We start from the raw sequence: 24,284 nt of genomic DNA, 5'->3' as shown, positions 1-24,284 counted from the left end.
TAAGTAAAGTAGGAAAAGTAGGTATAACATTATTGATCGTGATGATGAAAAACACAACATTCAAATTCAAATTTTACAGCTGTTTCTGGAGCCAGGTATTGAATTAGGTTTATAAACATACCTGCTTTTGACACCTCTGGTATTTTATAGTATCATCCAATGACTCCTGAATGAACACAGATACACTGCAGTTTGAATGCTTTATTTCCTGTATGTATGCATACTGCAGTTAAGTAGCAAGAACTAAAGGCAAACTAGAAAGGACTACAAAATACAACACATGGACCAATACATTTACAAAACATTCAAAATGTTACAAAATGGGCTGTATTGGTCCTTCTATTGTTGTTCTTCAATTTGGATCTTTGTACAAATTGTCAAGATACGATGTTACCATCACTTTGCACAATTTACAAGTGCCAGGGAGAGACTTCCGGAGCCAGTTTCAAATGGACAAACCATCAGTAAAACTGTCTCCACCAACACACCGACGCACCAGGAGTACACCCCCACCCCACCTGGGAGGTTAAACTCCATCATCCTGTTCCACTCAGGGATAAAAAGGAATCAAATCAAAGTAGCAGGCAGCTTTTTTTTCCTTCAATCATCTACCATTCAGCCTCTGAACACAAAAAATGTCAGAAAAAAGGACTTGTGTGGGAGGGAAGCAAACCAAGAACTTTGGTAGTGAGTGAAAAAAAAAAAAAGTGTTTAGATGTCTTTACATGTCAGGATACATTTTATTTGACATGTGCATTGCTCTCCACTTATCTAAGCTCCTGTGCTCCCTTTATTCCAATATTTACATCAAAGCATCAAAAAAGTATATTAAACAGCATGTCTCAATCCATTCTCTCCTTCTCAATTCAGCCCTGAAAGGGATAAACAAAAATCTAACTCCTTAGATCCGTGAGCAGTAGTCCTTTCATCCACATTTCAAATGACTGTGGTTGCCAGTTTATCCAGTGCCAACAGTACAGAGGGAGGTGTGCGTGTGTGTTGGGGGAGTGGGTCAAGGCCGCGGCATCTCTCCCGAGGGCTACGAGCTGGCTGGTACACAGGCTAGCTGGCACCAGTGCCCTCCATCACCTGCTGGGCCTGCTTCTGTCCCATGCAGCACTGGGCTACTGACTGGAACAGTCTGAGGAGAGGTCGGACACAAACATCGGTCAAAACAAGCAGCACAACTGTTACAAGATCGTCTGCACAGATGCAGTCCCTGTAAACAAGTGCTACAGAACGACGAGTCAAGCAGGGAACCTACTTTTCAATCTCAGGGGCACAGTGCACAAAGTCGTGGCTCCAGAACTTGAAGGCAGGATTCTTGATCAGCTCGATGAAGGTGATGAGAAGACCCCACGGATGAGGTCTGTTCACTATCAGCCTCTCCAACAGAACCCTATAAGTCAGAAAAGTCTCAGTTAACTTCAACTTGGTAATGGTTCGATGTTTAAATAATAAAGCGACTCGGGTCAGACTGTGTCTCACCTGGTGATCTGCTCCTGGATGGCCTCAGTGTTGGCCTCAGCAAACAGATACAGCATGGTGCAGCTGAAGTAGTGGGTGTGGCTGTTGGGGTAACGCAGCTGATTGGCGATCGCGTTCAAGAACAGGTAACGCCCTGAAAAAAGTGAGACGGCGCAGATGTTTAGGATCTAAAATGTGGTTTAACTATCTATCTAAATGGCACTGGATGTTGGTGTGGTGTTTCGACAGCAAACTTGTGTGAGGTCACTATGCTGCCGCCTTACCCTCAGTGTCCAGATCCACGGCCAGGTTCTGAAAGATGTCCATGTGTGCAGAGTGGGTGATAGTGCTCATGGAGGGGGTGCTGCCCTTGTTGTGGATGTGAGCGATTGCCTGTGTCCCTACATACAACACTAGAGCATTGATCAGCTGGATGTTGTAGCGGTTTCCTGGCTCATTGGACACCTGGGAGACAAAGAAAACAAATTATATTGTCATTCGTGTAGTACTACCATTAATAATTATAATAATAATAAGGATTTTAACAACAATTTAAAATAGATGGACCCTGCTCCTACCTGCAGGTTGCTGCGCAGCTCAGACAAGAAAGTGACTGGTGAACGAGTCTTCAGATAAGAGTCCAGATCCTTCTTGAACTGTGAAGGCATAACGCCTGTGAAGTTGGTGAGGATACGGGGAGCAATGTTGATCTCGCTCAGCATGTCCACCTGCGGCCGGGTGTCAAATAAACAAAAAAATAAAACACACATTTGTGAGATTATTTGTTAGCCTTCTAAAGTCCTTCTGTAGACTGTGACAAATCAAAATATTTCTACCTTCAAGTTAGGTGTGAACGGGTCAGGGAGCCTCATGTTGCGTGGAAAGGCACTGAGGATGAGGTTGCGGAGCTGGATGCAGTTGGGTGGGATAACATCACAGAAGCCGTAATGGTAGTCGCACAGGAATTCTGGGAAGTCATGCAGCAAGACCAGGAGCACTCTCAGTGTTCCCTGAAACCAGAAGTGACAAAAACATGGGTTCACTGTTGGCTTGGCTGATACAGGAAGCTGTTATTCCTGCAAGTACATTAAGGAAAAATGAGAGAATACCTTGTAGAGAATTTGCATAGGTTTGTTGAGCTCTACGTTCCTCAGGAATGGTGCCAGGTACTTGAAGAGATCAATCAGTAGCTGTGCATACATGGGCCAACCCTTCAAGACAACATCAGGTTATCAGAGCACAAATATGGGGTAAGTGTGTTAATGAGACTGACTGTGCAGCAAGATGGTCTTGTCTTATTCTTGCATACCTTCTGCTGTGGGGTGTGAGCTAGCATCCTGGCAATGAAGATGCGATGGGAGATGAGTTCCAGCCACGCATATACAAAGCCAGGTGCTTTGGTGGGTCTCAGGATGTGGAAGGTATTGCTACAGATCAAAGAAAAGGTGAGTCTCAAGCGCAGCAATCACATACAGACAAAAACACTGAAAAAAATTCATTTTTGAAGCCAATATTAACACTAGCTGAGCCCTTCCCTATTCTACACATCAAACAAGCAGATACCAATCCACACAAATGTCTTACCAGAAGGCAGTGAGCGTCTGGAAGTTGATGGTCTCCAGGACATGTTCGGGGGCATTGAGCTCCAACAGCAGCATGATGAAAATGCGGTGATAGGGCAGTTGCTGAAATTCTGTCTGACGAACATCATGGTCCTGAATCAACACTCCAACTACGATACCAAGCACCTACAAGAGCAACACAGGACTCAGAGTCAAGTAAAGCAGTTGATCAAAGGAGATGAGTGTTTATACTGTGTGCAGATGTAAACATTTTATAATCAAAGGTAAACTGATCAGTCAATAATCAAAAATTCTGAGATGTTTTGACATTTGTTGAAATGACAAAGTTAATATCCCTGTTAAAAGGTTTGTTTTCATCTTACATCCATGATTTATGCAGCATTTTTTGTAACACTATTAGAGGCACAATAAACCCATTCACATAAATGTAAAAGACTGAAATCATGCAACACCATTTTACCTTTGAGCCAATATCACTACTTAGAAAGTGTTTAATTACAACACAACCAAAACATAATTCTTCTCTTAAACACCGTTGGTAATACATCATATTCTGGACATCTCTACCTGCTAGATCAAGTGTATTTTAGTCATCACAGTGCTATACCTTGTTGAGGAGGTTGATTTTTGTCACTGTGTTGGTGGCTTCTCCAGAATGTTTGACCAGCAGGGCTATGAGCCTAACAAAGGCATCCAGGTTATGGTAACACTTGGCTCTGATGATTGCTGCACTGGCTGCTGGGTTGTGCTGCTGCTCAGCCTGTGCCCGATAGCTAATCTCAACACACATTTCTGTGCACAGCCGGAAGAACCTTGTGATCAAGTCATCTGTCTTCAGGATGCCTTGCTGGTGCATCTGGAGGAAAAAGAAACAGATTTTAGATCAATATTGGGAACAAGACTCAAGATTTTTGAAATCTCAGCTGATCAATGAGTGCTTACCTGGCCAACAAAGGCAGAGAAAGCTTTGGTGCTATCCCTGCCCGCAGCAGCTGAATGATAAAGGTTGACCCATTCCCTGAGGAGGTACTCTGCCTTCTCCCTCAGGCCTGGAGGATCATCATATTCTGAAGCTTGCGAAATCCCAGAGTGCATCATGAAGTTGGGTCCACCGTGGGCCCGGTCAATCATGGCCTCATAGTTGGAGCGAACAACATCCATCAACTGGGGAAGACTGTGGAGGAACAAGTATGACAGAGAGCTAGTTTAATCTCACATTCATCAATTGATAAAGATTCGACATCGATTCCTTGGTGGATAAATAAAACAAAGTAATATGGCAGAAAAACGAGAGTTGTGTTTGTCATAACATCTGCTGACACCTACAGCTGACACCTACAGCTGACACCTACAGCAACACCTAAGGTCAATTATAGCAACCAAACTTTCTTCTAGTGTAAAGTATATAAATGTGGAAAAAGAACCAAATTTTTTACCCTGAAATAATTTGTACCAAGAGGCAAAACAAAAGTGGTTCTTCAAAATGGCAAAGCAAAAAGCATCTAGCCAACTTAACAGCATTTTGGACCACGGCCAGCAAGGAATACAACTAAATTTACAGTGGGCTGTAAAAGCTTCACCAACTGACCAGACTGTAGTACTTTGAACCTCAGTGGCTCACTTATCGTCTTTCTGACATAGTGCAGTTTGTGTTTACCCCTCGGGCGCGTTGGCTCTGGAGTGTGCGCAGGTCCTCATCAAAGTCTCGATAGTGTGGAAAAGGTCAGCCTCTGTGACATGGCTGACACTGCGTTCGTCCACCAGTAGCAGCTTCACCAACTGCATGGCAAATGCAACGGCCATGTAGTGCAGTCCATTTTCCATTGACTGCAAGAAAACATGGAAATTTTAATTTCAACAGATTGACAGATCCATTGACCGAGGTGACATAAAACGCTCATACACCTCCATTATTTTGTTGTTCAAACACTGAACTATTGGAATATGACTGGGATATTTTAAATCATTGTTCAACCGAAAAAAAAAAAAGCTGATTCCACATTCCACAGGTAACTACATGCCAAAATCAACACAAATTTCCACAAATGTATCTTAATTCAAAAGAGGCATCTACACCGGAACAAAACACAGAATATAAAAGCTATTTAATTATTTAAGGAACAACAGAGTGAATGACGAGTGAAAGTATGCAAAGTGTACCTGTGCCAGGTGCAGGTCATACTGCTGCATATTCACCAGATGGTTCCTGATCAAAAGTTCCACAGCCTCTACGTTGTACTTGTACTCATCACGACATTCGATCAGACACCTGCAAACAAACGAAATAATGATCCTAATCATCATCTGCACCACAGGAGGACATTTTTCTCATCAACATCCTCCAAATAAAGTAACGGTTCACAAAAAAAACAAAACAAAAACACAAAAATCTACTCAAGGCAACAAAGAGTTCATATGATTCATTCATACGGTGTAATTAGAAGTTGCTTGAGATAAATAATGATTCAAATGTGTCCTGGCTCACCTGGTGATCTGCTTATTGCACCACTGTGGTCCATAGGCACGTCCGTCCTGTAGAGTTTTAAGCACCAGCAGGTGGCACTCCCTGTAGCGGAGCAGCAAGTCAGCGTCAGCCCCACTTGTAGCATCCAGAAGACCTTCCACAGCCTGGCAAACAGAGAAACAAAATTATTAAAACCATACGTGAGCACAGATTAATCTTTCACTGCAATTGTAAAAGTAAACAGCCCTTACCTTCTGCAGTAGGCCAAGTGCAGCAATGCCATCCCTGGAGTTTCTAGCCAAGGCCACAGCTTCCAGCAGGCTACGCAGAGCCTGAGTCAGGGGGTTCATGGCAAGGGCTGGAGGGATGGCATGAAGATGCTGCTCCAGGTCAGACATGCACTTATCATATATCTGAGCCACATCATCTGTGGCCCACGCTTGTTGCTGTTAACAGAGATACAGGGACATGGAATCACATTTTTAAGTTCTGTCTGTTTACAGCTGCGACATATGCGTGACACAAATTTCCTTACAACTCAAAAATCACCTAGCTATGTGCTGGCTGTTTCAGTTTCATAATAAGAGTCACCATTTTTTTTTATTTCTTTTAGTTCTTAGCTCTTTGGTTTTGTTTTGGGGTCTCAAGAAAAACACTCACCTTCATGGGCTGAGCCAAGAAGCCAGTGGGTTGGGAGAGATCATTACTGGGTAAGAAACCTGGAACATTCCTGGCAAACTCCTCATACACAGCCAGTTGCTTGGGGTCCACACCTCCCACCTACAATACACACATGCATTTTGCTGTTTAACATAAATGGTATCCACTGAGTGTACACTGTGTAAAACAGAAATGCAGCATTACCCTGTTGGACAGAATCAGTAACTGAAGAAACGGTACATGATTTGATTTAAGCTACAGCTAGTGTAACAGCAATTGACAGGTTTGTTTTATGAGGCACTACATGACAGGACTGTAATCTTGCCTTGAGTCTGATCTGCTCAGGCATACGTTCAGCCTGGTAAGTCAGGACAACAGGATCACAATATCGACGTCCCTCTTGACGCGCATGCTTCCTCAGCTCAAACTCCTGGAAGAGCAGAAACATCATGAATGAACTGCAGCGTTGTTTTTAAGTAGAGTGCATTAGAAAACAACAACGAACACAAGTGAAATTCTGAAAGCCACATGTAAGAGATGGCCACATCCGAGCAGACAAGACTATTTCCAAATTAGAGGTATTTCTGTACCTTCATCAGTCACTGTGGCAATAAAAATACCACTTACCCTATTAAGAGCAACATGCATATTTTTGAGGTAGTTTTAATTACTGGTAGATGTTTAAAAATGCTCTTTGACCATATTTTCACTCTGGTACTCTTTTTTTCACATACTACAAGCAGAGGTGACACTATGCAGTCATCAACGATAATAACAAAAAAATCATTCATATTTACGGATACTGAGCTAGTCTTCTGAAAGTCTCACCGTGGCTAGCCTCTTGTCCATTTCAGGGCCAGCCTTCTCTACAGCCGTTTTCTGAATGAAGCAGCAAGCCAATTCACAGTTGTCTTGAGCAATCCTGGCTGCAGCCTCTTCCATCATTTCTCTCTGCTGGGGTGTTGGTGCCTGAAGGAACAACCCAAGTTTAACAGGTAGGAATGGTACAAGATAACAGACAAAAACAAAAGGGTGAATGTGTGCACAAGGAAGGAACACTATGCTCAGGGTTCCTACACATTTTCCATTTCAAAAGTCCATACTTTTCCAGACTTCTCTCTAGATTTTTTGACTACATATTTATTATGTAAATAAATGATTTTGGATTGGAGATGTTGCACAATTGGACACTAAGTTTACATCTAGCAATCTTTTTACTTGCATCTACCCATTATTATTTAGTCTACATGCACAGAAATTAAATTAAGCAGTGCTGCTCCAAACGGTATTATTTACCATTAACATATTAAATACTCTATTGTTGCTGTGTACTCTTTTCTTTTTTCCCATATCTGTCAAGACCTTAAAAATACTTAAAATGACTCTTTATATCTTATGGACTGCAACCAATTAAGTACACAAACCTTTATTTACATATGTAGCTTACCCTAAGTGCAGCAGCAAAGCTGTTCTTAAGATTGGTGGCAATGCTCATGAGCAGGGGCTCACGGCAAGTGATCATGGCCATGCCAGCAGTAAGGTTTCTCATCATATGGTGGGCGGCGCCACGCATGCGGGACTCCTCTGAATCCAGGGCAAAGTCTTTCCTGATGATCTGCTCACAGGTTGTCATGGCAATTTTGATAGAGCGGTCAACGACAGGGTGTACCAGCTCCTGGACAGCTCGCTCTACTGATTGCCGTACACACTGCTTCAACTGAGGATGGGCCTGGAGTAGGGAAATCTAAACAGGAACAATGGTGGAAGCAGAAGAGAAAAGTCAAGAAAAGAATAACAATCCAAAGGACAAAAGAAATATATTTCAACAGATGAAAAAGAGAAGAGCAGAGTCAACACTGACTTCTCTTTCAGTGGTTTGTAGGTGGCCAATACTTACATTGGAATTTATATTGATGTGTGGTGCCAGGCCTGCCAAGGCATACACATTGATGTCGTGATAACTGAACTGTGGGGTAGGGGGCCCAGTGGTTGTGCAAGTGGTGGTAGTAGCAGCTGGGGTTGAGGGAGGAGCTGCAAATGGAACAAAGTCTCCTGTTGGTCACAAAACGCTTATTTGATTAAAATCACAAGGAAAAGCGGATTATCCAGATAACATTAATGGAAAACAAGCACAAAGGCAACAAAAGTAATACAAAGCTTTTTAGTACAACATTCTTAAATAAAAACAGCAGAACAAACCAAAAGACATGCATAAGACAAAAGACAGGAGGTATGGTAAGAGTTAATATCTTAATAATCACAGCATTTTCAGATATTGACATGATGATATCATTTACTTGGTTTGAAAAGGGTGTGATTTGTTTCTTCAGTTATTTAGGAGGGCAAGACATCACTGTGGTTTAAGCTTCCACAATCTCTTGTGGAAGCTTAAACCACAGTGAGGTATCACCATAATACGTTAAAAGCTAAATAGACAAACATATCAAACTTAAATTAGAGCTATACCTCAAATCTCTCCAAATTTAGATCTATTGTACAAAAAAGCAACACAATGCTAAAGAAAATATGGAGTATCCACCTGTGGTAGAAACTGGCAACATCTCCTCTGGAGGCTTTGCCTCTTTCTTTGGTGCAGAGAGCTGCTCATCCAGGCTCTTTAGCTTCTCCTTATCCTTCAGCAAGTTTCCTGGCTTGAGATCATTGATGTCCAGAGACAAGTTCTTACACAGAACTTCAATCTCAAACTTAAGGTTCAGCTGCAGTATACAAGAAGACAATGTGAGCAATTATTTCCAATTTTTCAGTTGAATTAGTTGAAACTGGCCTGCAGGTTTATGAATGGTTTTGGACAATAATTTAACAGGTCACGAAATAAAGAATGTAGTATTTTGACAATGTTGTTACAGTCAGCAAGTTAATCATTTTATGAAATGATTAGTGCATATACATTATAAAGAATATGTTGGGTGTGTACCTTTCTTCTCACTATGATTTATGGAATGCATTACTATGGTCTGCCTGAGGTTACATGGCTGCACAGCACAAGTAAACTATTACCTTGAGGTCATGTTCCTGATGCAGCTCAGCAAGAACATTCATGATAGCCATTGTCCAGGGGTTCTGGGGCCTGAAGACCTACAACAGAGACAAACACATTAACTAAAATCACTATGAAAAATTCAGAAGCCCACAAACAATGGAGTCACACCACTGTATAAACCCATTCTATAAACTAAAACAAAGTAATACTAAGAAGGTACTTTTGTCTGAAGTAAGTATGTAGTATGTAGTATGTAAGTAGGAGGTCCTATCATTAATGCCACTGAGCTCTCAGTCTGCATCTATGTTACTCACCATGCTTCGTAGACTGGACTCCAAAACTTTGGCCACAAAGGGAACCACGTACAGAAGCTCCTGCTGGCCTTTCACATATGCCTCCAGTAGCAGAGATTTGACTTCCAGATCCTGGAAAATAAAAACATGTTAGCCAACTCTTAGGTCATTAGGAAAGCCACCACATATTGAAACAAGAGAACCAAAAACAAATGCTTACTGTATAAAGGATGGGCTTGTTTTTGGCCAGTGTAATCATGCCTAACCAGTGGCCCAGGTTTTTCAGTAGGGAGCGGTCAGAGAAATTAGCAGCTGCCTTGTCAGAGGTCAAAAGAACCTGAAAGAAATGGGAGAGATAAGAGAGGACCTTCAGTATTTTACAAACTGACAGTTAAGCAGTGCTGCAACAGTGCGCAAAGAAGTACTGGCAGGCAAAACACTTAATAATTTATGACTTTATTATTTATTACTAAATATTTATTACTATTTCAGCTCGATACTTCCTTCTTCATCTATATCAGGCAGTGAAGAAAACAAATTAAAAAAATGTTTGTGCTTTTTTTTTTCTTTTTTTTGAAGATTTTAAATCCTCCAATGTCGTACCTTGATATTCCTGTAAGTCTCATTGAGAACCATCTTGACAAACTCGGGATTCTTGAGAGTATCCAGAAAGTTGGAATAGAGACTGTGGAAGTTGGGCTCAATGCTGACACGTTTCATCACCAGGTACTGAGACACCCAGGGCATAAACTCATCCTTCACTGTCTCTTTCAACTCCTCAACCTGAAAAAGGAAAAATGTGGTTTTAAAGAAGGTTCTTAGACTATTAATGATCTTGTGATACACTTATATTTTGTCTGCTTGACCTTCTGCGTCATGTTGGACTGAGACAGGTTGTTGAAGATAAAAGCGATCTTCTCCTGGACATTCTCTGGAGGCTCGACAATCCTTTCTGTTTGGTCGGTGGCTACCAGCAGAGTGTCAATATTGGTTGTGTTTATGGAGGGCTGCAGGTAGGAATGAGAACAATTAAATTTGAAAGATGTTAGACCTTAAAGTGTAGAAAAACACAAACCGAGTGATAAGACGCATATTAAGATGTGAGGACACAACACCAAACTCACAGGGACGTCCTTCTTGAAGCTGCTGGGTGTCGGCCTTGTGATGGTGGTTGTCTTGGTTGCTGTGGTTGTAGTCGTGGTGGTAGTGACCAGAGTGCTGGGCTGACCTGGCTGGGGAGCCTTGGGGCCACCGGGTTGCTGCGACTGGGTCTGGGCTTGGACGTGTGCCAGTGCTAGACTGCCAGGTGTGGTGATGGAGCCTTGCATCTTCACCGGAGGGTCCCGTGACTGTTGGCCATACTCGATATACTGCACACACAGGATATTGAAAGGTGCAGAGGGAGGGATTTAATTTATCTGCATGGAAAAAACCTTTCTTATGGTCAAAGGTGGGACAAAAATAACACTTTTAAAAAAGATGCAACGGTAAATTAAGGAAACCTGATTACCTCTTGTAAATGGTGGGGAAATTGCAAGAAGTGGGCAATTGAAGCAAGGTGTTGACAATACTGAGGGTAATCCTTTAGTCTAGAAATACAGAAGATATTAATTAGCCTGACATAAGATGACTTATTTTATTTACACTTATTTTACAAAAGAAAACATTTCAGTACCTGTTTTTAAACCTATCTAGGGCAGCAATTCCAAAGTAATACATTTTGGATCCGTAGGGTTTTCTTAAGGCTTCAAGAACATATCGCAGGGCCAAGCCCAGGGCCATGTAGGTGACAAGACCCTTCTCAATGATGCCACCAAAAAGACAGGCAGTGATGTGCAGCTCCTTGTCTGGGTATTGAGGGAAGAATCGGTACTCTTCAAACAAGTTCCGAAGCATGCAGTTGAACACCTCTCGCTCCCGTTTGATAGTTGAATCCTTGAACCTCTGCAGCATTTCCAGTACCTAAGGGGGCAATAATGTAGAGGAAGATAAGCTATTTTGAAAAGCAGCAACATTACTAAAGAAAATGAAAGAACAAAACTAATCAACAGTGGTCAATAATCCTCTGAAAGCATGTAAGGGTTTGCTTCTGTTTTTGGAAAAGACAAATGAATAAAGTCACCACATACTTCATCCACAGACATAGTTGGGTGAGGTGGGTGGTTGTAGATGCGCTGGAAGTAACTGTTTGCTTCGTCATCTATCTCCTTACTAAAGTGCTGGTTTGCTTCGGGCCACACCTGAGAAAGGTCAGCTGGAAGAAGAGTAGTTAAGATATTTTTAAGCATAATTGTCCTTTGCTTGAATGTTGTAATGCAACAGTGGTGGAGCATTTCCAAGTTATTTATTCACAAGTGGAAAATCATTGTGCAATCAGGAATCAAAAAGCATTCTAACTGATCAAGTCAGATTAGAGCCCTTTTTGATGCAACATAGACAAAGTGGGGCTGTCAGCATAAGCAGACAAGGAATGGAAGACTGATCTGTATTTCCTCTATGATATGCAATTTATAAGTTGTATGACATGAAATGAAAAAGGCAGTTAAGTCATACACCCAAGAATTTACAAGAGGTTATAATTGCATGAGTCTTTTAAATGCTCTATACACAAAGACTAGTCAAACTTGTCTTGTAATCTAAGATGCATTAGAAATAAGAGTTCAGAGGAAATACAGTGCTGAGCAGCGCAGGGCGGGGCTCTCAGTCACACCACTACTACCACCACTTACAGGCCTTCATCTTACTCTGCTGAAAGGTAGATGGGTTCAGGCCTGGCGTGCTCATCTTCCTGGTGCCAAAAGGGTCTGTGTTTACCGTCTGCATCCCCAGACTAGAGCCAATACCAGAGCCGATGCCTGAGCCCAAGGGACCTACAAGTAGAATTACACTTCAGTCAATACTATGCACAACTACAAAGGGTGCTACGAACTACTATACTTTGTCCTCTGAACTTGGCTCAGCTTAATATGCTTAAGTGCTGAGTGGCTGCTTGGGCTACACAACCTTAATATTTGTTGCGTACACAACAGTGTTACCACAACAAATTGTTCTACGGTCATGTCTCACTGAACCCAAAGGTGGAGTCCAGTGGATGATTGTGAAGTAGGACTGATGTAGCATGAACCTAATCCCTTGCTTGTTTGTCTTAATGTAAAATAATAAAATAGCATAGTACCAGAGTCCATACCAGGGAGCTGCGAGGACAGGCTGCCAATGCCCCCAAATGGTGTGCTGGGGTTAGGGTTGGAGAGTGGTGGGAAAGCCTTTGCTGGGGATTGGGGATTACTGAAAGCTGAACTCAGTGAGGTTGGGAAACCTTGCATGCTTTGAGTGTGGGAAGTGGCTGTGCCCCCCAGATTCAAGGAGCCCATGCCAGATAGAGGGTCCATCTGAAAAAAAAGAAAAAAGAAAAAAAAAAAAGAATTAGGCAGGGGTAGGAGTTCAAACTGGTTTTGTTGATTTAAGTCTCTAACATCACAAGACATTTCAGAGTTTGTCTGCAGATGCATCATGTGGCTGGCATGTGAAGATACCTGTACAGGAGAAATGGCATCCAGGCTGCTGGTGCTGGGAGCACGCCCCTTGGGCATTACCCCTGGCGGTGGCTGCCGGGCTTTATTCATGACATTACTGCAGTTGGCAACCATGGTCAGGATGGTCTCTGACAGCTCCTGGGACACGCTCCTGAAGAAATGTGTCAAACAAATCTTAAGTAAAGAAAAGATACACTATATGGAAGGGTGACAGCAATCAGTGTCTATATTGGGATAAACATATTCTTAAAATTGTCACTCTTACATGGTCAAAACATGACCAAATATGTCCAAAGCTTGGCATCGTTTAAAGTCGGGCTAACTTTATTAGACATTTTACTTAAAAAACAGGCAAACTAATAATACAGTGATGGAGACCAAGCCCTCTCACCCAGCACAGGACTGCAGGCAGGCCAGCATAGTGGCTAAGGTTTCCGGGGGCAGCTGGGCACTTTTGGGCTGGTCCTTGTCTGGGGCCAGACCCCCCATAATGGATGGACAGCGCCTCTTCAGGAATGTCACACATGCCTGGATAAAAGGTTCCTGAAACAAAATAAAAACACAATATTCTCAACACACAATATCATAAACATTTTGACAATGACTGCATGTCAGTCTATTTGAAGACTTACCCCATGCTCTCTGATTTTATCAGTCAGCCATTTATCAAGTTTGAGGTATTCACGGCGAGAGGCAAGTGCAGCAAGGTCAATAACAAAGGCAAATGGAGTACCATTCAGCAACATAGAGAGAGACTGGAGGGGGGAAAAGTTATCTTATTAACCATCATTAAAATGTTACCTGTATTTCAGATAAGGCAAAGAATGCCACAGTATATATCCTTTAAAGTCTCTTACTTCAGTGTCTTGTTGTTTAAAACAAGGGAATCATAACATAACTTGGAGGAATGTAAATTTAGTGCTACAGCCTTGTATGTAACATTTATTTTGCATTAGCTTGAGGGTTTACGTACATTCTGAGAATCTGTCATGTCAGTGGTTAGTCTAGTTTAGTCTCTGACAAACCTTCAAGTCCTGGGCCACATCCAGGATGCGAGACAGCTTGGCCTGGTCATACTGCTCCCCTCTCATGTACCACTCAGCCATTGAATGCATTATTAGCTGACGGATGGAGGGGGACTGTCCCTGAAAATATCACCACCAGGTTTTATGAGAACACACATTATTGAATAACCTAATCAAGACAAAAACACAGAACTTAATGTGAAACAATCAAGACAAGAAACAACATACCAAATGACACGGGACAAAGAAAACAAGACCTTAAGACCTTTAACTTAAGATCAGCAAGTAACAATAAGGCAGTTTCTTACACCAACCTGTCCATGCCAGGCGTAGTGCAGGATAATGGCAGAGTTAGGGTGGTTTCCAAGAAAGATGGGCATTAGGGTAGAGATGAGCTCATGGCGCAGTGTGTGCCAGGAGGTGGAGATCTGCAGCAATGCCAGCACTAACATGTCTGGGCAATGTTTGATTGGGAAACCAAACAGCTGCTTCACCTGATCATACTGGCCCACCTCAGACAGCCTAAGCAGGCTTTCCACCAGGTCCAGACTTTTCCTGTGAAGAGTAAGGAACAAGCTGTCAAACACTATGAAGCATCATTACAGCATTAGCCCTGTAACCTCTTAAGTAAATCTACAATGAAGAACATTTAGTAGGTCAAACTATAAATCTACTATAATATGCTGTAGGAAACATATACATAAAATGTAGGACAATTTTACTATCACATGATGTATTTGAAGGATGCCGTTGAGTGACATGTGAGAGAACTGCAAATAATTGTTGGTAGATGCTACAAGAGAAAGAAACACCCTTAAACAGCCATGCTAAAAGTTCCATACCAGGTGGCAATCTCCCTGTTGTCATCCTCTGGTGGGGCCTTAAGGATGTCAATGGCCACAGTGTGGCAAGGGTAGTCGGCAAAGCAAAACACTTCTGGGCTCATCAGGGAGTGCTGAATGAATGACAACTGATAACAAAAACATAAAAATTAAACATTTAAAAAGGGAATGAAAGGTTCAGCCTTACATTTAATCAAGTTTCCCTCTACAGTTGAACTCCTACAAAAATCTCATGATTCTGATGAAGCAGATACGGGTCAGTTACCTGTCCTTCAGCGTGTTTCCATGGCCGATAGATGAGATCGACAGGGAAGACCTCCATGCCCAAGCCCCTCTGAATGCCATACACCACTATATGAAGGCCTTTACTGTCCCGGATCATAAAGCCTGGGTGGTCCAGTTCATATGTTACCTCCTTGAAGTTCAGGTTGGGATTCTATGGAACAGACAAAAGTCTGAAAGCTCAGCAACTTTTGAAAATAATCAGATATAAATAATGTTTATCACAGGCTGGTATATTCATTAACTTTTGAAATAAAATCAGACAAAATTAAAGAATGATGCTATTAAATACATAGAGTACATATGCCTACTTAACAGGAGATGATATGCACATTTAGTTGCAACTGAAAAATATATTCTAATGCATTCATTTAAGTGTTAAAATGTTGTCACTGGCTGTGTGTAAAGTAATATGTCTTTAACAAATTATTATTCAATATTCATTTCAGGTAAATCAACAGTTCACTTACCACTTCTTTCACCACGTCAATGAGAACCTCAACATTCCACGTGTGTGCCTGCGAGCCATCGTTCTTATCCTTACCATCGCTCCAGATGCCACTTCCTGGAGCAGAGATGGACTAGAGGAGAAAACAAAAGAACACTAAATTAAGAGGCCAGATTGCACTCAAACCAGTGATAGCAACACTGGGAGGGAGTCCTTATGTATTGCACACAGTGATTAATTAACCAACTCTCCAGCTCTAGAGAGCCTTGAGCCTAATTTAGGTCAATGTTATTTTACAGCCTGCATATTCACTGTATGTTTAAGTATGAGCTGTTCTGGTTAATATTCATAGAAAACCATTTCCAGCTAAAGGCTCCAAGTAACTCATTATACCCTGCCTGTCCAGTAGCATTTGGCAGAATGACAAAAGTCTACCCAACAGATCGAACACAATCAAGTCAAGCATTTTAAGTTGATCCTACTCCTTTTATTATAGCTAGATATTTACTCATGCAGTGAGTGAGATTAACCAAATTTCATCACTTCATGTTTACGCCTTTTGGTTTACAGTAAACCTGTGTGAACAGAAAAGTATCACCCTAAAATGAAATTCTATCAAATCAAACTAAACCAGTCAAAGTAACCTTATACTTAAGACTTTCCATGTCCTTTGTATTAATTAAGCAACTCACCTGCAGTGGGATCCCATCAGTTAGGCCAGAGTGGGTGCGGGCCATCATGCCAAGGACCCTGGCTACCTGGCTGGCTGTCACCTCTCTCACCCCATACTGGAGTATTATATTTCTGCACTCATCCAGACTGGAGAGACAGATACCATAAACAGGTCAACACTGATTTCGATCCACCATCTTGACTGTTCACATATCAATAAAAACAAAACAGAGATAGAATGCTATGCTATATAAGTAATGACTGACAGAAATCATTTTTGTGTGAGTCTCTATATCGTAAAACCTTCAGGCGATCTTTCACATGAATACACTGCACTCACTGGAATAACGTTCATAATGATTTGCCTAAACAGGAGAATTTTAAAAACATATTTGGATGTGTTAGTTGTGGATTTGGCTGAAAGAAATTTAAACATAAATTTACCTAGCACAGAAGCCATAGCCAACTTCTTGCATGAATTCTGCAAGAGAACTCTCCATCATGGTCTTAGCTAACTCCCCCGAGTCTGGCAGGATCCTGTCCATGAGAATGTCCCGTTTTTCAGGGTACAGCAGTGGTGCGAGCACCACAGGGCAGCGCTCCTGGGGGAAATCTGAACACAGCACACAAATAAATGAATGTGGCGCAGCAACACTTAAAAAAAAAAACCCACCACACTTTAAAGACATATGTACCATGTCTATTCAGCCGGTCATAGTATGTTCATGTATGTATGTATGTATTGAAATGCTTCAGGATATGACACAGGTGGTAGCACCAAATTTCCCTCGTACCTCGGCAAAGTGTCTTGAGGAAGGCGTCAATCTGCTCTTGCCCTACCCCACTGGCTCCCTTCTGGCCAAACAGTAGATGGGAGAGCAGTAGGTGCAAGACCTCTATGGCAATGTCTTGGAAGCCACCTTCCTGGTTTCCCCCGAGATCCGCGTCAACGTATGACCGCAAGAGGTCTGGAAGTTTCTGCTTGATGAACTGCGCAGCTGAGAATAAGTCAATAACAATTAATTATTGTACAAGCTTGCTTATCCACTATTTTCTCTGTACTTATGATCCAACATCAAACACATAATTTAGTTTAAGTCTGATAAAGTAGTGTGGCCACTCCAGGTCATTGAAATAAACACTTATTTCATGTGTGTTCATGCTTTTTTTTTTTTTTAACCAGTCTTAATCACAACTTGATAAAAGCAGATTTCACTTCATAACCATTAATCTGAAATGCTATCATTAATAGCCATAGCTTACAAATAAGTCATTCAATAATTTTCTCATCCACATTCTTCCCAGTAATGACACTCCACATTTGTCCAAATGGTGAATAAACTTGCTAACTCATTACATGGGCAAGTTCTGCTGTTAATAAAGGCCCACTGTGGTACTTGACAGGATTTGTGGAATTACCGTTACTTAGGTTATGTCTATGATTTAAAAAAAAAAAAAAAAAAGACTCTGTTAGAATTACTTACCAAAACCACGAAGGTCTACGTTGCTGGAGTTGAGCAAAGCAAGGCCAAATATCACCTGAGAAACAAAGGAATAACATCAAATGTCTATCTCCTGTCTGACAATCACGGTTTCAAACAGCCTAATAAAACTCATGCACTATAGGTGCATAGTTCAAATTGTTAATTAGTGAAGTCCAATGCATTGATTGATGACTTACCTCTTGGACCTTGCTGAGCTTAAGAACTTTACTCAGTTGAGTAAACAAGTGGGCCGATGGCTTCAAACTCTGAAAGACAGATTTAGAGAACTCATGCTCATGGAGATCAAATTTTTCTATTCATAACACAATTACTAAATGTCCGTACACCTGTGGGAGTGTGAGCTGATGGCCAAGTTAGTCGCAAACTTATGTAGAACTGACTGTTGATTAAATTACCTATGACTATATGCACTTGATTCTATTTTCTTGCTTTTACTGGAATGTCTTTACTCAACTCAGAATATTTCTGTTGTTTTACATCAGGCTGCCACAGTTTACACAAAAATTGTGGCAGCTGCTCCTTACCTTCTGGTAGTGTAGAGGATTGTCAATGGCGTAACACAGAGTAGAGATAAAGTTTGGCTTTGATATCAGGGACACGCACTCCTGGATCAGAAACTGTGTCTTGGGCAAGTTGAAAAGTAAAATATATCAAGAAGAGAGAAAAGAAAGCAGAAGCATATGAAGATAAAGATGAGACAACGGAACAATAAAATTGGCATAAATAACTTGAAAACACATATTAAGTACACTACATCAAAGAATAAAAGGTAAGAGAAATTATTTTATTATTTCTGAAATACAGGTTTCCCAGAAATGTCATTTGAGATATATGCTCAAACAAGGGCAGAAAACACACAGCACCACTGAGCACCATGACTAGAGGAGTTAGCACATTTGGCTAAATTAAAAGTGATGGGCACAACATGATCAGGTCAATGTTCCAGGGGAAACATACTGTCAGTGCAGAGAACAAAATTGTATGCATCCTCTGAACTATACATCCATAGGTCTCTTTAGTATACACACTTCTATGTCACAGCATGGCTGATTGGGCCAACTGTAAAGTTTTCAAAAGACAACGGAGAAGGCATTCTGAAAATAAATCAGCTAGCCGATGCAAGTTATGTTTTTTGTAATATAGTACATTAATACCAACAGCTGTCTTTTTATATATGTGTATAGTTTTTTCCAAAGTTTGAAAGTGCACACTGCCTTTTGAAACTGAAGGAGAGAGTTTGATCACCAAGTTGATGAAAAACAAACCACCTAAAATAATGTTGTCACATCAATATAAAACCATTTTTCCTTAAATTTATAAGTTCTATACCATATAACTTGTCTTTATACCACTCACTGCCATCATCTATGTTAAAACAAACCTTAAGGGGGAAAATCAGAAATATTCATGTATCTTAGATCCTGTTGTTTTCCATATTGGCAATTATTATATTTTCAATATTAGGCATGGATAAAGCATGTCTCCAGTCAGCATTTTCATGACGAGCTGGTTAATCTTGTTTTAATCACGTTCTAACATTACTAGCCAATAAGGTAATGAAGGACTGTCTGTTTTCTCCTTGTGTGTACTGCACAAATGGTTAATCAAAGTTGCCGTGCTATGGCAAGCATGTCTATGGTTACTTGGCTTGCACTACACCTTCATTTTGTTGAAATACTTCCTAACGCTCTCATACCTGCTGGTTGCCATTCTGTCTACAATACTGGATAGAGTGACATTTGAATCAAAGTGCTGAATGTTATCTATCAGATCTATCCTTTTAGTTATACCGATCCGTGCAGATATCCACAAACAGCAGTTACATCACTGCACCCAGTCCAAAAAAAAGTAAACCTTTACCACAGAACAGGGTCAGTTGGCTTTTCTATTAATATAACAGAATATAGACACGTGAATACTCAATGCACTGGACAGATTTTAAACGTTTAAGCAATATCACTCAAACCCAAGGAGGATCGTTCACTTCTCATCATCTAAAAAGATTTACTTATTTCTAAATGCTTAAACATTATGTTAATGCGTTTTCTGTCACCTTTGCAGAGCACATATCCTGGGAAACAGGAAACCAATTAAAAATATAAAAAATATTAAGGCGTTTCTATCAAAAATTACCTGGTGAAAGTCTTTGCCACTGCTTTTACCATCGCCACTGAAATCCACATGGGAGAAGAGACAGCGTAATAGATGCCTGTCTGCCTCAGGTCCGTGACGATTTACAATCTGGGTAAGCACAAGGAAAACATCAATGCGGTATGTGCACACAAAGTAACATTTAAGACACATCACGAAGATATCAATTATAAGATCTCTGTTCACAGATGTAAAAAAATAAATACACTTGATATTAATCCTACCACTTACATGCTGTATTTCTTGCTGGCTGGCTCGGTAATTTTTCTTTGTTAAATTGTCCACCAGATAGCTGATTTGAGACAAAGCCAGCGAGAGCGAGTCAAGATTCATTGCTGGTTGGGGCGGAAGCAGGCGGCCGAGCACGGCGCAAAATCACCATTATTCCCCTTTAGTCACTTCAGTGATAGGTTACTTCTGCTCCCCCCCCCCAAAAGGTGTGAAAAATGTTGGCTTCCAAATGGGTTTTCCGATCAGTGGCTCCGGGTACTAAGTAGAGTCCTTCAGTTTAAAATCAAGTTCAGCATCTGTAATGAAAAAACAAAAAAAAGTTTAGAGTGAGCACACAGACTTTTTTTAGACAACAGCAATAAAAGAAAATATAAAATAAGCCATCCTTTGTGAAATGCACTAAACTTGGAGTGCTCTATCTTAACTTTGATGCAGACCAATATTTGTAATCCACTGACAATACAAAATATTGTGACAGGCTTCGAGGCCTACGTGCCTAACTAACCTAGGGGTGCAGGAAAATATATTGTAGCGTATGATGCCCGGGAATTTATTTGCCAAAAAACAACAACAAACAAACAAACAAACAAAGAACAGCCTTAGATTGTAGCTCAGTCAGCTAGCTTCACGGATACATTGGAGAGTTATATAAACTTGCCGTGCCAGCAGCTTGTACTAGGCCTCGACTGTACCTTATGGTCGAGCCCACAGCTCATCGAGTTGCTTACCGAAGTAACCAACTGTTTTTTACAAAAATTACTACCGTAGCTTTAGCAACCAGTACAAAAGCACATAACATTAAAAGTAGCTAACCATGAATTTATTATGACCAATGGGCAGAGACAGTTAAAATCACCCAGTAAAACAAAGAGAAAGCTAATGCAAGTTAGCAAATCCTACACGCCAGCTTCCTGCATTTTACTGAACGTAAGCGGTGCCATAACTTTGCCAGACATAATAACAGTATGTGGCTAAGTTTGTTAATGGATTTAATATAACTGGGCGACCATGTTCCTGTGGCAAGTCGGACAACCGAGCTAAGGAAGCTAACATGACCAGGACACTAGTAAACACTTGCTAGGACAAGTTTCAGCAAACGTTAGCCTAGATGTTTACTGAATAAGGTATCTAGCGTCAAAATTAGCAGCATAATGTGTTACATACCATAGCACACGGAGTCATACTCTCCGCATTCATTCTATATTTATATCTCTAATATTCGGCATAACCTACCTGTTGTCTACATCTACGTTAACACTAACCTTTGAGAAACGTTACCAACAGCTTGTAGAGTGCGGACTACTACATTAGCATTGCGTGAAGCTAACATTAGCAACATGAGCGCCTTTCAAATTCGTGTGTATGAATCGGCAAAACCAATCGGCACTGTGTCTTAAAAACACATTTTAGTAGTTTCTTTAATTACTAACCCATTTGACTATGATGGCTTCGAAAGAGTTACACATTTCTTGGCTGCAGCTTGAAGGCCGCGAGTATTGCGGATGGGTTGTGCACGATCGTGCCAGCTAGCATTAGCAATAACCTTGTTAACGTTAGCTTATTGGTACGGGCTCCGACTAATCTATGGAACTGCTAACGTTATAGCTAGTTGAAAATGTAATGACGCGTAAAACGTTAATTTAGATCTAATCAATGTCAATATAGTCTTGAATTTTTTTTGACTAATGTGGTCAACGTTATAGAAAATTACTTATGTGCACGAGAAACGTTTCTTAATAAAGGTATTGTTACTTTCTTGATGTGACCAGTATGACAGCGGCTTTTCAGAAAATAGACCATCCGAGCGGTGGTGGCTAACGGCCATTCTCCATATTAAAATCATTGTTTGTGTGTTATGTATTATCCTATCGATGGCTGTTTCCAAAATACATTATGAATCTCACCGTGCTTCCAAGAAAGTAATTCAGAATTTCATCCCTTCTTGTTTCTCACAACAAACTTGACGAAATGGAAGAGTCCCTGTGCCTCCAGTTTGATTTTCAAAATAAAATGGCGACTGTCACCGCCGCGGCGCGCTCACGAAACCAGAGCGTGAGCTTATCCGCGCGACACAAACGCAAGGTGCTCGCCAGCAGACACCTGGTACGTGCTAGCTTCCATGTTCAAATTCAGTTAAGCATTCTAATCACTGTAAATGATGGAAAACAAAAAAGATTAATCATGGCTTTGTCGTCTCTTAACGCACACAATATGAGCGGATATTCTTGTGGACTGGATCAACATAAAATGGAAACCAAAGGAGAATCCACGCTTTGTTTTTTTGATGAGAATAATATCTGAATAAAAAGGAATGTGCTATACCCAACTGGATTTGTCCCGTTTTTCTCGAGATGTGATATTTAGTCAACGATGGTAGGTTATGTCTTGTGGCACTCAATGGAGAGGCGAAGTTCTACCCCATATTCCCGTGGGACCTTCGGAAAATATCTGAATGCTGAAAGACGGGAGACAAATAATTTTTTAATCTCGTTTGAATACTGCCGTTTTACACATATGAAGTTTGTAAATTTCAATGATGGTTCTGTAAGTCAAAATTCCAAAAATGTAGTAAAAACAGTAAATCGATTTAGTTTTGTGTGTAACCGCTCAATGAACTCGTCTTGTCTCTCGTAATATACGTCACCAACACCAACATGGCCGTCGTCTTGTCTCAGACAAAATATTGAAAGATGTAAAATATATATATATATGACTGAACATGTTGACAGTTAGCTAGCATAAAGGACAGGCTCTTTAAGGTTTCAGTCATGGGTTTTGTTAAGTGTTAAACGAGATGACCTCCCAGTCACAAGACTGACTGCGACTGTACTCATTTAAAAAGAAAATGTATAAAAAATGCATAATTGGAATAATAATTCGAATAATTCTAACAGGATCAAAAAATATATATACTGTATATATAAATTACATGGTGGTCCATCAAAACCTTCAGGACATTCAGGTGAATCTCGTGATTATTAAATTGATACAGCTAGCAATGACACGCCAGTAAGATTTACGTGGCAGCTTTAAAACTACCAAGAAGTGGAATCTTGACAATTCAGACACGGCAAATGCCATTTTCACTTTTCTTTTATGTTGTATGCGTTCATTGAAATGTAGTAAGGTGGACAATAGACAGACCCTGATTGTCATTCCTGTTATGCAAAACACACAAAACCAAAACTATTACATAGTTGTTAACTCTTCCATTCAATAGGAAGTGTGAGAGACCATTGTCTGGGAATAATATCAAAAGTAAACAGGCGGCCAAAATTGCTGTAGCTGGCAGAACTCGTCCCTTCAGTTTATACACAATGCTGCACACTCTCATTGCTCCTGGGGAAACTATAAAATGAAGACATTTTTACAAATTGCACATGTCCTTCATTAACTCTTGATGACTTCATGGCATCTGCTTTGTCTTTGGACATGGTGTTTTGGACTGCTCTTCTTGGCACACTAAATCAGGTACTCTCCTCGAGAGTAAAGGCATCCACTGCTGACTTGATAGCATCTTAAAGGGCAGTATGGTTGCTGTCCATATATCTTCAAGATTGTTCTTGTAACATTACTTTTTAAACCACTGAGTGTACCGATTTGGTGTAACCATCCTGCTTGCCTCATGGAAAAATTGCATATTCTTTATGTGCTGGACCCGCATCTTATTTCCAGAGCTATATGCAAATAAGGATAATACCCATAGGTTCATATGTATTACATCAAAGTTGTGTCTATTAGCAGACCTCAATGATGATGCTGTTTCTCTGGCAGAAAATGTGCCAACAGTGACACAATGACATCTAGCTACAACTGAACCACAGATATTGTAGTTATACGGTAAGTGCCTTCAGTCCTGGGCTTCCCAGCACCCAACAGAAGGATGTCTAACTAATCATAAACCATGACCAAAGCTTTAGCTAAACCAACCATAGCCAAACTAAATAAGGCACACAAGCTGCAACAAGGAAATTACATCAGAGTTTTTAAAAAGTCAGATCTGATCTGACTTTATAATGACCTACAACAGATATGAGGGAAGTTCAGCACTTCATAACCAAGTCACCAACATGGTGGCACTGAAGAACTCATCATTTCTTACATAAAACATAAAGGGCAAAATCAGA

General features: G+C 40.8%; 1 protein-coding gene across 11 annotated transcripts; it reads right to left on the bottom strand.

The window, feature by feature from the left end:
- Positions 1–186: 186 nt before the first annotated feature.
- Positions 187–22,500, bottom strand: cnot1 (CCR4-NOT transcription complex, subunit 1). 11 transcript variants are annotated; one of them, XM_046393627.1, is made up of 49 exons: positions 22,480–22,500; positions 20,158–20,453; positions 19,909–20,016; positions 18,300–18,398; positions 17,952–18,020; positions 17,755–17,809; positions 17,065–17,268; positions 16,715–16,883; positions 16,291–16,417; positions 15,621–15,731; positions 15,134–15,304; positions 14,869–14,996; positions 14,341–14,581; positions 14,027–14,146; positions 13,634–13,756; positions 13,393–13,544; positions 13,002–13,152; positions 12,644–12,857; positions 12,213–12,338; positions 11,598–11,722; positions 11,144–11,430; positions 10,979–11,057; positions 10,593–10,847; positions 10,335–10,475; positions 10,072–10,251; positions 9,689–9,805; positions 9,490–9,600; positions 9,193–9,270; positions 8,714–8,891; positions 8,072–8,226; positions 7,622–7,918; positions 7,003–7,143; positions 6,500–6,604; positions 6,175–6,294; positions 5,766–5,960; positions 5,536–5,678; positions 5,211–5,319; positions 4,708–4,877; positions 3,993–4,224; positions 3,658–3,906; positions 3,052–3,215; positions 2,777–2,894; positions 2,577–2,678; positions 2,304–2,477; positions 2,046–2,195; positions 1,752–1,932; positions 1,489–1,621; positions 1,265–1,399; positions 187–1,141 (listed from the first exon to the last, which is right to left on the bottom strand). In XM_046393627.1, the coding sequence occupies exons 2-49, from the start codon at positions 20,257–20,259 to the stop codon at positions 1,063–1,065; spliced, it is 7,173 nt and encodes a 2,390-aa protein (XP_046249583.1). In that variant the 5' UTR covers positions 20,260–20,453; positions 22,480–22,500; the 3' UTR covers positions 187–1,062. The 11 variants fall into 11 exon arrangements, with proteins under 11 accessions (XP_046249583.1, XP_046249580.1, XP_046249588.1 ...); XM_046393624.1 differs by lacking the exon at positions 22,480–22,500 and adding an exon at positions 22,062–22,219; XM_046393632.1 differs by lacking the exon at positions 22,480–22,500 and adding an exon at positions 22,062–22,219 and having other exon boundaries at positions 8,072–8,205.
- Positions 22,501–24,284: the final 1,784 nt, after the last annotated feature.

This window comes from Scatophagus argus, chromosome 7 (genome assembly GCF_020382885.2).
Source record: "Scatophagus argus isolate fScaArg1 chromosome 7, fScaArg1.pri, whole genome shotgun sequence".
NCBI classification, from domain to species: Eukaryota; Metazoa; Chordata; class Actinopteri; family Scatophagidae; genus Scatophagus; species Scatophagus argus.
This window is presented reverse-complemented; position numbering and strand designations above follow the sequence as displayed.